The sequence below is a fragment of the Pongo abelii genome, chromosome 5 (assembly GCF_028885655.2).
Source record: "Pongo abelii isolate AG06213 chromosome 5, NHGRI_mPonAbe1-v2.0_pri, whole genome shotgun sequence".
NCBI classification, from domain to species: Eukaryota; Metazoa; Chordata; class Mammalia; order Primates; family Hominidae; genus Pongo; species Pongo abelii.
The window spans coordinates 101,478,397-101,492,050 of NC_071990.2; the positions used below are offsets into that span (position 1 = coordinate 101,478,397).

The 13,654-nt window shown below is 32.4% G+C and overlaps 1 protein-coding gene across 4 annotated transcripts in view; it reads right to left on the minus strand.

Annotated features, from left to right (window-relative positions):
• Positions 1-13,654, minus strand: part of ASCC3 (activating signal cointegrator 1 complex subunit 3) — a 377,280-nt gene that overhangs the window by 68,135 nt on the left and 295,491 nt on the right. For all 4 annotated transcript variants that reach the window (XM_024248504.3, XM_024248503.3, XM_054557910.2 and 1 more), the window contains 2 exons: positions 10,220-10,331; positions 9,906-10,040 (listed from right to left, as the gene is read on the minus strand). In XM_024248504.3, the coding sequence (XP_024104272.2) occupies positions 9,906-10,040; positions 10,220-10,331 (247 nt within the window). The remainder of the gene's footprint in view (positions 1-9,905; positions 10,041-10,219; positions 10,332-13,654) is intronic.

Genomic DNA, 13,654 nt, shown 5'->3' on the forward strand with positions numbered 1-13,654 from the left:
AACAATGCTCTACTTACTCAAAGTAGAGTGAGAGGTGGTTAAAATTTGGGGAAGACACTTTATTTCCAGTAAGATAATATGCTTCAGTGTTATTTTTATTTCTCCAACATGATTGCTTGTGTAATGACATTTCTAAGTAGTTATTATATCACTAAGCAGAGACTTACTACCAATAATTAAAAAATGTTCAAAACCAGATTAATAATAATTTATTTTGCCAAATAATTCCTAGAAAGATTCTCTGGAAAGTAAAATACCATGGAAGTTTTATAAATATGACTTAACTTATATGAACCCAATCAAGATTGTGTTTGTGATTTAAAAATGTTTAGTTGGAGTACCCTTTGTAAATGTTCTTATATGTCCCTGGGAGCTTGGTGTTCCAATCTTGCCCAAAGGATAGGCTGGTAACTCTTTGGGGAAGGACAATGTCAGCACCTCTTTTTGCCTTGAATGCTGAAGGTAGAACTAAACACTTGCCATGCTTAGATAACGCTATATTGAGCAGCAATGGCACACAGAGCTAGATACAAGCTTATCCCTTTGTTTTCATTAAGCTTTTAGGGCTCTAGTATAAATCTTAAAAAATACGGATCTATCTTCTGTTTCTTTGGTATTCCCCAAGTGTACTGACTATTGGATAGAATACATAGCAAATTTTAATAAATGACAAGCTAAAAGTATCTTTTACAGATAGCTTTGGCAGAGAAGTTTATGAGTGCAACCTTTTTATGTACCTTACTTTGTAAATTTAGATAAAAGAGCAAAATAAGATGTAAAAAGAAGGAAAAAAGAAAAGTACACAACAGAAATGGGAAAAGAGGACATTCAAAAGGTTGCCGGGAGATATAAATTCTAACACTGTCCTTTCCCTGTTGGGAGCTGAGTTTTTATATTATTTTTCCGTAGTAGTTGTGTCATCTTGGGCAAGGTTGGGCCATTTTCTATTTTAATGAGACAGTTAAACTAGTATATAATAAAATAAATATATTTTGTTATCTAAACACATTTCTTAAATAACTAAAACTCATTCCTAAATCTAAACTCATTTCCTATTTAATCACCAACCTTTGGAATCCTGGTAATTGACAGTCCTTAATCTGTGGGACAGTTTAGGAAATGAAAAGTAATTAAGAAAAAAAAAAAGAATAGAAATTTAAAACAGGACAAATTCCAGATAGTATTACAAATAAATTTTATGCTTGTTGGAACATAACAGCTTAAAAACCTATAATCTAACTAAATCACAATAGATATATTTGAGATTGAGGACTTCTATCGGGAAAATATTTCATTTCTCTATGTTAAAGAAAGCTTATAAGTGCAGAAAGTTAGAAGTTAAGAAATAATGGACAACATGGAAGGTCTCAAGGGAAAGAAACCAAGAGAAGTAGAAAGATACCTTTTTTCAAGACAGTTGCCATCTGTGCCTCTCCAAAAGATGCCAGGCAGCTCCCCAGCCTGAGGGTTAGTTAAGGAAGCTCTTCTCGCAAACCCTGGAAGATATCCCATTAGGTTTCCCCACTAAGAAGATAAAGAGTAGCAGATGGGATCCTGTGATTGTCAGGAGGTTATTTGGAAATGGAAGGCCATGAGGTTGGTGGTGTTCACTGTTATTCAGTTAACCTTCCTTTCTTTCATTTTTCCTTTAACAACTCTTTAATTTTTTTTTTTACATGCTGGGTCCCCCACCAATGCTATTCATAACTGGCTTGTCCTTTTTATTTAGTTTTAAATTCTCCCTTATAAAAACATTCTTGCTTATTTTTTCAACCTTATATGTTTGAGAAAGATATTTTTGCAATTTTTCCTACAAAACAATTTGTAGTTGTGCCTCAAACATGATAAAATTCAAGTATTAAAAATGTTATATTACTGAAAATGTTCTATATATGGGCAGAGCAAAGAATCAGCATGCTTTTAAAGAGAACAGTACTTAGAACTGCTAAACCTAGATATTTATTGACACATAAAATTCTATTGTTCTGGTACTTTTCTAAATTTGGAATAGTTCTATTTACATTTAGACATGAAACTCATTCTTTTAGTCAATATCCAAGCTTGTGTGAAAATAAGAATTTCATTACTTTTAATTAAATATTTGATATATAAATAAAATCTCATTTCATGTTGTCATAAGAACCATAACAACTGAGTGTATGTTATACAAATTAACTGAAAATTATTGAGACATAAGACATTTGGGGCATATTTTGCTTTCTTTCAAAATTGTCAATATTATAGCAGCATATTCTGAAAAATCTGTTCAAAAAAAAATTTTCCCTAACTTTGAAGCTTTTCATTTCCATTCCGGTTTTAAAATAGACTACCTTCTAAAAGTCCACTGAACATATCAGATCATGATCCTGGTTTGCCACGATGACAGGCACTTTTACTCTGCACTTCAGATTTCAGTGCCAACATCATTAAGAGATTCTTCAAATTACTTTCAAAATGTCCTTTTCCCTCAGGATTTTTACTTATATCTAATTAGATGACTTACTCCATGCCATGTAATCCCTGTTGCCAAAACTGCTAAATGCTTCAATAACTAGGAGGAGGGCATCAATGGAGCAAGACAGATGTAATGTCACTGGTTAACAGTAGAGGTGTGAAGCAGCTGCCTTAATTATGAAGCTTACTAATTCATGGTGTTAGAAAAAACTTGGCAAGGGTTCTTATAAAACACCTAACGTTTTCCAAAATAGCATCAGATTGTTTAAAACTTAAAATAATGTTTTCAATAAAAAAAAGCTGAAATAATTATTTCGTTAGTAATTAAGATCTGTATTTAATACTTATAATTCTAGTTACAAGCTCATACATAATTTTAAAAGTAACTCTGGTTCTTTATTTTTTAAAAGTATGTATCTTACATGTCAATGCTTTAAATTTTTTTTACAGCTGGAATGAAATAATAGGATAAAGATAGAATATGTCTAAGAGGAAATAGGGTATAAGAAAAAAGTTCTAAGGAGCTACCTTCTATAGAACCTGTAACAACTTAATGAGATTAAAATTCAATTTCATTATTTATATATTAACACTTAACTTGAAGGGTTATTTGATGCTTATAAATAATGTATATAAACTGCCTAGCATGTAGTGGGTTCTCAATAAAAAGTAATTATTATTTTTTAATCGCTATATGGAAAAGACGGGATTAAAATAAATGGGTTTCTATTGTAGAAGGAGATTAGTGAAGAGAAATAGTTTCGATAGAATCTTTGCTTTCCACCCAGACTAGAGTATTTTACTATCATTTAAAGACGACGATATCTAAAAACATAAGCCAGAAACAGCTCAGCTTCTAGGAAAGAGGAATAAATAAAAATAGAAGTCTCAAAAGAGATGTTACAGGAGAAAAAAAAATGAGTGGAAGTGTATTTTCCTTCTCACTGTTGACTGGAGTAGTTTCATATAATGGAATAATAATCAACAGGAATTAGTATCTGCAAGTATTAACAGACTGCCACATTAAAAAAAAAAAGCCCACAATACTCTGAAGAATAAAAATATTCCTAAAGTATCTGGAGCTCCAACAGAAAAAAATTCATGCAAATGCCAGGCAGGCAGGTCCAATCCTGATCCCTACGTTGTAAAAAAAAATCACCTATCACACCAAATATGACAAGCACAATTCCATTTTCTATTTTAGTTCTTTAGTAACTTTTAATAAATTTATCCCATCTCTTTTTGAACCTATAAATTTTTGGCCTATATTATATCTGTCAATTGAAGTAATAAATCAGATGGAACCTCCTACTAACTGTGAAAAAGTTACTGTTTTCAAGATCCAAAGAGGGCCTCTATTCATGATTTCAATTTTGGTCCCATTGATTCAAAGCCTTTGCCTCTCTAGACCAAAGTACTCTAATCACATGTCTTCTAACATTCGAGTAGCTCACTTTGGACACATTCAGACTTTCTCTCTGATCTCCTTTTGATCTGAGGCCACCGGAAATGTATATAGCAAGTCTTCTCCATATGGATGATTAACATAAAGGACAGAATACTATTTCCTGTTTTGTTTTTAGATATTCTTTTTGATAATGGGCAACATCTGCTGTCATCCTTAGAGCATCACACTGAGCTGATGACTTCCATCAGTAGCAACACCAAAGTGCGAGTGTCTTTCATGGTTTACTACCATTGCCCATAATTTATCTGTGTCTGAACACACACACACCCACTCACACACATACACACACGCACACTCTCACACATACACATAGGAAGTTTGTCACTAAGGTTCATTCTTCTGTATCTTGCCCTTAGAAAGTGCCTTACACATTGTAGACACACAATAAATATATTTTTGATGAATCAATATATAGTCTGTGGGTAGAATAGTGAACAACGAAATTGAGTATGAAAAAATGGAGAGTAATATTTAAAGATAAACTATCCAAGATAGGCACACTGCAATATATTCTTAAAATATTTCTTCAGACAATTTCCTTTAGCTTAGCTCGGTACTATTTGGAAGAATTCAGTTTCATCTGCAAACTCAGAAACTGTCTGTTGTCTCCATTCTTTGGTCAAAGGGTGATATTGTCAATATAATATCATTCTGAAAACTACCAGGCTGACCCCAACCATTCTACATATAAAGAAAAAGAACATAAAAGGTGAGAATTCAGAGGATAAGGTATAAACAGACATAACATATAGAATTTTTACCAATCCTGACAATCTTCTGCTAATTAATTAAGTAATTAATTAATTAAACTTTAATTTTAGGTTCAGGGGTATATGATCAAGTTTGTTACACAGGTAAATTGTGTGTTGTGGTGGTTTGGGGTACAGATTATTTTGTCACCCAGGTAATAAGCATAGTACTCAATAGGTAGTTTTTTGATCCTCTCCCTCCTCCCAGCCTCCACATTCAAGTAGGCCCTTGTGTCTGTTGTTCCCTTCTTCATGTCCATGTGTTCTCAATGTTTAGCTCCCATTTATAAGTGAGAATATGTGGTATTTGGTTTTCTATCTCTGTGTTTCACATAGAATTATGGCCTCCAACTCCATCTATGTTTCTGCAAAGAATATGATTTCATTCTTTTTTTTTATGGCTGCATAATTTTCCATGGTGCGTATGTACCACATTTTCTTTATCCAGTCTACTGTTGATGGGCATTTAGGTTGATTCCATAACTTTGATATTGTGAATAGCACTGCAATAAACATATACGTGCATGTGTGTTTATGGCAGAACAATTTTTATTCCTTTGGGTATATACCCAGTAATGGATTGCTGGGTCAAATGGTAGTTCTGTTTTAAGTTCTTTGAGAAATCGACACACTGCTTTCCACAATGGCTGAACTAATTTACATTTCTACCAGAAACGTATTTTGAGAAATTGCCACACTGCTTTCCACAATGGCTGATTTACATTTCTACTAGCAGTGTATAAATGATGCCTTTTCTCTGCATCCTCACCAGCATCTGTTATTTTTTGACTTTTAAAATAATAGTCATTCTGACTGGTGTGAGATGGTATCTCACTGTGGTTTTGGTTTGCATTTTACTAATGATTAGTGACATTGAGCATTTTTTTTCATATGCTTGTTGGCCACATGTGTATCTTCTTTTGAAAAGTATCTGTTCATGTCCTTTACCCACTTTTTAATGGGGTTTTTTTTTTTTGCTTGTTAATTTAAGTTCCTTATAGATTCTGAATATTAGACCTTTGTCAGAGGAATAGTTTGCAAATATTTTCTCCCATTCTGTAGGCTGTCTGTTTACTCTACTGATAGTTTGTTTTATTATGAAGAAGCTCTTCAGTTTAATGTGGTCTCATTTATCAACTTTTGTTTTTGTTGCAACTGCTTTTGGCATCTTTTTCATGAAATATTTGCCAGGGCCTATGTCCAGAACGGTATTTCCTAGGTTATCTTCCAGAGTTTTTGTAGTTTTAGGTTTCACATTCAAGTCTTCAATCCATCTTGAGTTGACTTTTGTATACGGGTAAGGAAGGGGTCCTATTTCAATCTTCTGCATATGGCTAGGCAATTATCCCAGCACCATTTACTGAATAGGGAGTCTTTTTCCCTTTTTTTTTTTTTGTTAATAATTAGATGGTTGTAGGTGTGTGGCTTCACTTCTGGGCTCTCCATTATGTTCCATTGGTCTATGTCTGTTTTTGTGCTAGCACCATGCTGTTTTGGTTACTGTAGCCTTGTAGTATAGTTTGAAGTCAGGTAACATGATATCTCCAGCTTGGTTCCTTTTGTTTAGGATTGCCTTGGCTATTCAAGCTCTTTTTTGGATCCATATAAAGTTTGAAGAGTCTTTCCTAATTCTGTGAAGAATGTCATTGGTAGTTTGTTAGAGATAGCACTGAATGTATAAATTGCTTTGGGCAGTATGGCCATTTTAACAATATTGATTCTTCCTATCCATGAATATGAAAGGTTTTTCCATTTGTTTGTGTCAACTCTGATTTTTTTGAGCAGTGTTTTGTAATTTTCGTTATAGAGATTTTTCATCTCTTTGGTCAGTTGTATTTCTAGGCATTTTATTCTTTTTGTTGCTATTGTGAATGGGATTGCATTCTTGACTTGGCTCTCAGCTTGAATGTTGTTGGAGTATAGAAATTCTACTGATTTGTGTACATTGATTTTGTATTCTGGAAATTCTAATTCTTATTTCAGAAAAGTTAATAGTAATATTCAAAATGACTACATAAAGGGTAAGAATTCTAACTCATTTTTTTAAAAAAGAGAAAACCATATGGCTCAGTTCAAGATTATAAATACTTATATTCTCTAAAGGAAGAAAAGGTCCAAAAGAAGGTACCATCAGTTAGGACTAGATACAATCAAGAGATCATCACTTGGAACTGTGTTTTGATGATAATTGAAGAGAAATAATGGGTTTACATATTTAGAAATGTTTGGTAAGAGTGAATAGATGTTTTAATATTCTTTTTTTTCCAATTTATGATTACCTTCTAGCTTATTGTTTTTGTGCCCACAGTCATCACAATGCAACATATTCAGAGGACCCAAAATAAAAATCTTAATGAATCTAATTTCTATACGTTATTAATACCCCCAAATCCTGAAAACCAAAAGACAAATGTAATGGGTAGCTTAAGAAATAAGAAAACTTTGTTCACTAATAAAATTTAAGAAATTATTATGGTAAGTTCAAAGTAATACTCAAAAGAAAAGAAGTTTTTCAGTTGTAATGTTATCAGAAATACTAAAAATTTAAAAACTAAAGTTTAAAAATGACTTTAGAAACATCAATGAATGTATCTTAGTAAAAGGAAGCATTAACAATTAATGTTATATGAGTTAACTGTACAAAAACATAATATAACTTTCTTAAGTATTATAATAACAAAAGCAATGATAATGGAAACAGATCTTTGAAACACTAATGCTATCCCCACAGCTTTCTCATCTTCTTATGCTATTATCATCCTGCTCCCTACAGCTTCTGTCTGACTACTACTGTCTCCTTATTTTAAAACCACAATGAGATTCATATGCATTTTTGGAGGCGAGAGTAGTGAGGATACTGAGTTCTGTGAGTCATTTGGTAGTCTTTTCATGGTAAAAAAAAAAAAAAGTCATTTAAAGAAACTTAAGAAGAAGAAGGATTTCTGGAAATTACACCATAATTATACAATCTTGCTGTATTATTTAGCATTTCGCTGGTAGCTACACATAGTGTTCGTTAGTGAACAAAGAATAATTCCTAGGCAAGAAATTAAGAAAACAGTGTGATACCTACACATCTCCTTGTCAATGTGAGTCCTATGGTTCTTCATTCAGAATGAACCCTCATTGAGATAATACAGACTGAGACAATATCTAGCGCAAGCTGAGAGTTCCTTGGACTAAACACCATGGGAGAAGAAGATATTCTTGCTGTGGAAATTTTTATGGGGTAGACCAAACCATATCTATATAAATATTCCATTATATAGCTTTCCTTATACATATTTTCAGATGGTTCCATTTATTTAGTTATTAACAAGAGAACTGACTTTATTTTAACAAAAATATACCAGCATAACTGGTTTTATATAGTGTAATGCCAGAAAGAAACATGCTGCTGACAGGATGGGAACAGACCTTTTGTGATCAATACCTTTTCAAAGAGAAGACTAAAACAAACGTTTAATTCCCCTGGGATTGTAAGGTTTTTTTTGGCTTTTTTAGTGGAATAAAGAGGGGTACAGAATGTAGTAGGCATATGATTTTCACAAACTTCCTTTACAGCGTGTATCTAGTTTTAAATTACTTTGTACCTCCCACCTCAGTGCCTTCCACCTAATTGTGTGCATGTGTGTATATGTGTATGACTTGAGAGGCAGTACAGTAGGATGGTTTCAGGGCCCATACGCTGGTGCTAGACTGCAAACCACTCACTTTGGACAAGGTGGTTAATCTTTAAAATGGGAATAATGATGGGATGTTATTAATATCAAATGAGTGGTTGTTGTGAGGATTAGTTTATTAATTTAAAGTTCTAAATGTCTAGCTCATAAAAACTGCTCAAAGGTGTTAGCTGTTATCATACATGTTTCCAAGGCAGAAAAGTATGCTTAAATGTGAGATTAGATAAATATGAAAGAAGTTATATTCTTAAATCTAACAGATACTAATTTAAGAGGTATGCCCAAATTTATTAACCATTATTTTGCTGCCTGTGCCAACAGTCTCTTCCCCAGAGAAATCCTACTTCTATGAATCTTTGGCTAGGAACTGATATAAATCTCATTCTTAAGGATCTAAAAAATTCTTTATATTTTGTACTCTTCCATCAGAAATAAATTTTTAATTTCTTAAAAAATATTTTTCGGTAGCTGCCTTATATACTTTAGTCCTCTATTCTTTTCTACAGAGCAAACAATAGAAAACTGATTATTACAGGATCTACCTATCCTTCCATCTGTTAATCAATTCATTAATAAATATTTTCAAACTCACTAAAATGTACATGGCACTATGCTGGGCCCAAATTTACAAACTAGTTTCTTGGAGGGGAAAAAACTGAGAAATTGAAAAACTGTGAATGGGATATTGAAGCTTATTGAGAATGATAAAGCAATAGGAGAGGAAGGAAAAAAGTTACTAAGTGAACTACCATAGAGTCAATGAATTTATAAGAGAAGGACTTTAAAGACAGAATGGTCCAATTGTTCTTAACTTTTTAAAAAAGCACCAACACATCTGAAGGATAACATAACAGTAAGAATATATGAATATCCTAACTAATGTGTTAACAAAGTTTTGTGGTAAATTATTACACTTAAAATCAACAAAGGGAAAAAAAGCCAGAAGGGTACGTTATGTAGAAGGAAAGGTGAACAAGATGCTGCTAATATTAATTTCTTAGCTATTTGGCAAAAAAAAAAGGAAAAATGAACACAGTATAGTTTTTTACCAAGTGATATATCTGTGGTCATTTTTTTGGTAAGGGTGTTTGTGGGGATGGGGGATAAACAGCTGTCCTGACATTAATTCTAAGAACTTAATTATGTGGATGCTTATGAAAGAAACTTCAGTAGCATCACAGGTAAGTATTCAACAGGAACTATCCAAAAAAGTAATAAGAAAAGCTTTCAATCATAATTCAAAGAGGCTATTATATTTAAGGATAGGGTGATGACTTGCCTTGCTCAGGACAGTCCAGTTTACATCTACTATCCTGGCTTAAATATTAATAGGATCTCATTCCACACTCAGAAGGATCCAAGTTTGGATCATAAATTACGTGGTCACCTTATCTATGGGCATCTTAGTCTAGATGTGTTGCTTTGTAGTGACCTTGTTTGACAGAGGAAAGGGCTTTACAAATGATTTCTGTTAAATTTCAAGACAAACTAGGTGGCAAAACTTTAAGCCCTAAATTAAAAGAGAAGATATGAAATATATGAAAAACTCACACTTAGAATTGAAAGCAATTCTTCAGTACTGCATTCAGGCTTCAAGCGGTCCTTGAACATTTTAACTGTTTGATGCTTCAAATAGTAATAGGAGGCAATTCGGCCATAAGTTAGAGGTTCAATGCTGCGATTATCCTATTTCAAAAGAATAACAAATGAAGAGTATGATGAAAGTACATATCTTTATAAAATTAATAATACAGACGGGTGCTTTTGAAACAATTTTGTTAAAAATTTTGATAGTATTAGAAGCAAAACACCTGTCAAAAAGCTGGGCAATCTTTTCAATTAGAACGCATATGACTAAGTCGTACCTCTCCAATTTCAATACAGTAGGAAAGTTCCAATTCAATCAGGGATTTCTCAATCAGATGGGACAGAAACTTGTTCACAGAATCATGACTCACATCACCCAAATTGTAGTAGCTAGAAAACAAGCAAGGTTATTATTATTTGTTTCAAGACACTTTCTACTAAAACTATCACCTCAGTTTCACAGAATATATATAAATATAATCCCCTTTTATTATAAAACCTATCCTCAGTAACATCACAAAACTCACAGAAATATTAATCTTGGGTGGTAGATGAGTTCTTTTAGGCAATTTAGTCAATTATTGTTCCCCTAGTGCTTAGGGAATAAGTGTCATCCTAATGACTAGAAGGGACATCATCAGGGTAAAAATAAAGCATTCTAACCAAGTCTCAATACAGGAAAAATACATAAGTCCAGCTCTGTATATCTTCTAAGCAAAAAGCCTAAAGACACACATTTCACCTGAATGTGCATCCCTGCAACACTGAGAAGTTCTTGGCAAAACCCCATGGCCACTAGGGATCTGTGCCTGGAAACAGACCCGAAGAGCAAGGGACTACACCCATAATCTTGGCAGTTCCCTAATTCCTACTAGGTGAACCCTATATCCTAGTCAGCATGGGTAATTTATATGCCCTACCTCCCTTTTCCCCAACCACATCAAAGAATGGCAGTGGAAAGCGGTCTTAGAGAACAGGTTCTGATCCCTAAGACCCCATCATGATGGTTTTACATCTGTACAGGACTAGGAAGGGAATATTCATAGTCTGGGAAAAGGGTGCTAACAATTTCAAATGGGAGAGGACTAAAGAAAACCACAACTTGAGAGCAATAGAGAGCACTATCTAGATGACAATTTTTGTGATATTTTTCATTCTTCAAAGGAAGAGACTTGGGGTCAGTAAATTATAAAAAAATTATTTAAAAATACACAAAGCAGGACTAAATGTCAGGACATATTTTCATTAGAAAGAAAAGTTAGTGCAAATGGCTAGGTACACCCGAATATGAGAGGCCCCATTACATAAAAATTATTATAGTAAGAGACTATTGCAATTTATTTGGGAAAATTACTTCCATTAAAAAGGAATAGTTACTTTAATTTTGATCTATCGAAAAGTTATTGCTTTTTCTAGAAAAGCTCTTGGCATGGACCTAAATAAAGCAATATTAATCAATTAAAAGATAAATAAGTACTGAACTAGTGCTGTCATTAATTTAAACAAAATGTTCAAATTTATGTCTAACTAAGCATATATGGAAGTGAAAAACCAAAATTATTAACCATTAGAAAATATTTCTTTTCTTTTGGAAAATGACTAAGGAGGAGTAGTTAGAATAATGTCTTCTGCTTTAGAGGTGAAAATAAAAATTCTGGACATTCAAGCCATATAAAAGATACAAATATCCAAAGTCATTCCAAATTTTTAAAATATTTTTTCTCTTTCATTGTTTTCCAAGAAATGAAATTCGTAAGTCAAACTTTCTACAATATAAGTGCTTACTTTGTATTTCACATTCTTTTGGCTAGCTAAGCCTATAAATTTTCCAATCCTATTTTTAGCTGTCAGGACTAATACATAGCTGATAAAGTTATTTCTAAATTCAAAACACTAGTCAAAATGTGCCCAGGATACTAAGTAGTACGATTTGTAGAGTAACAATCAAACTATTCTTTTTTTAAACCAAATCTGTCTGCCTTGATCTTGGAACAAACAATTCTTTATGCAACTGACATTACAGGAAGAAGATATTTTGAAAATATTACTGTGAAATACAAAAAAATTAAAATTCTATTTTTATCTATACATTTACTAGGTCATTTGAAAACTAATGGATCCTGTTAACGGATTACCATCAGCCGTTGTCCTATATATAACTGGGATGTCAACTTTACCATTTTTATGCTTTAATGAATAAATTTGGTACACTTACAAATAATATTTAAAACTATCAGTGAAAAAAACTTTCCTTGAAAAAATTACAGGTTCTTTTAAATATTTATCTTATTTTATTTACTGTATTTGCTTTATTTTGTTTACTGTATTTACAAGGTATATTTCAATGGATTAATGTCCCTTCTAAAGTCTGTTTATTTAAGCCTATTGGGACTTTTTAAAGACAAATTTGTGGTTTTCACCCAGATAAAATATAGTCAGGGTAAATATTTCTTAAACATTTAAAGTAAGTCGCCAAAAAAAAAAAATCAACCTAAATGATGTTTCTGAGATTACAATAAATTATATGATGACACCGCTAAAATATTATTCATAATCTAACTTGCTAAAAGTTCACATTTCTTCATGCAGAAAACATAAATGTTTCATTGTTATTTATTCTTAACACAGTTTTTTTTTCTAAATGTGGTCACCAACATTCTTACTGACTTGCATAACAGAAGAAATACAAAATTCAATTCAAGTAAATTGAACTTCACTGATCTTTACCAAATACTATTATTTGTCAATATTTGGACTGAGATTCTAAAGTCATTTAAAATATTTTCAAATCCTTATAAAAGTAAGATATTCTTACATCTTAATTAGATATACAATTTGTGAGACACTATAAAATAATTTAAATGTAAATGAAGTTTTTTATGTTACATAAAATTTTGGGAGTTAATATATTTTGAATTTTTCTGTGAATAAGGAATAGAGTACAGATTTATATGCTCTCTATTAGTAGCATAATATAGCCTTTACTTCTATGAGGTGAATTTTTTTTTAGTTATTGTGCAACTTCTAGCCTGAACAATTATAAGCATTTAGCTTAAAACATTACATATCATTAATTTTAATAATCACTTTACTAACTTGAAAAAGCATGCAACAGCTAAGTAAAAAGGTCTGTTTTCATGTTGCACTCTCCACAGTACAAAATTTGTAATTTACTGGTTATTTAAACACAAACATTTCACAACTGTTTAATTATGGGTAAAGGATAAAATGTAGTTTCATGTTCACTGCATTGAATCATCAAGTCATTATCTTCTCTTTGCCATAAACAGACAGCCTACCTTTTTGTCAGCATGCTATTTCATTTATTTCACAGAGAAACCCAGTTTCACAGTAATTGACTTGTCAGAAGCTCTAATTTATGAGACTGAGCTCTGTAAGACTTCTCTATATTGGACTCAACCTGCGCACAAGCAGGGTTGAATATTTACAATGCTGTTAACAGGTGCTGAGTTGTTTAATGATTCTAATAGCCAGAAGCGTACTGAGAAAGCCAGCGGGATCACAATTACAGGCTGTTTGAACACAACAATTACTAGTCCCCTGAGAGGTGTGAAAGTCAAAGGCAGTTTGATACTGACAGCATCTAGCACATGGGCTACACAAGCTAACTTCTATTAGCAGTCCATTGGGAAAAAATCATAACAAACCTTTCCCTATCATAAAAATTTACAAAGTTCATAAAATTTAAAGAA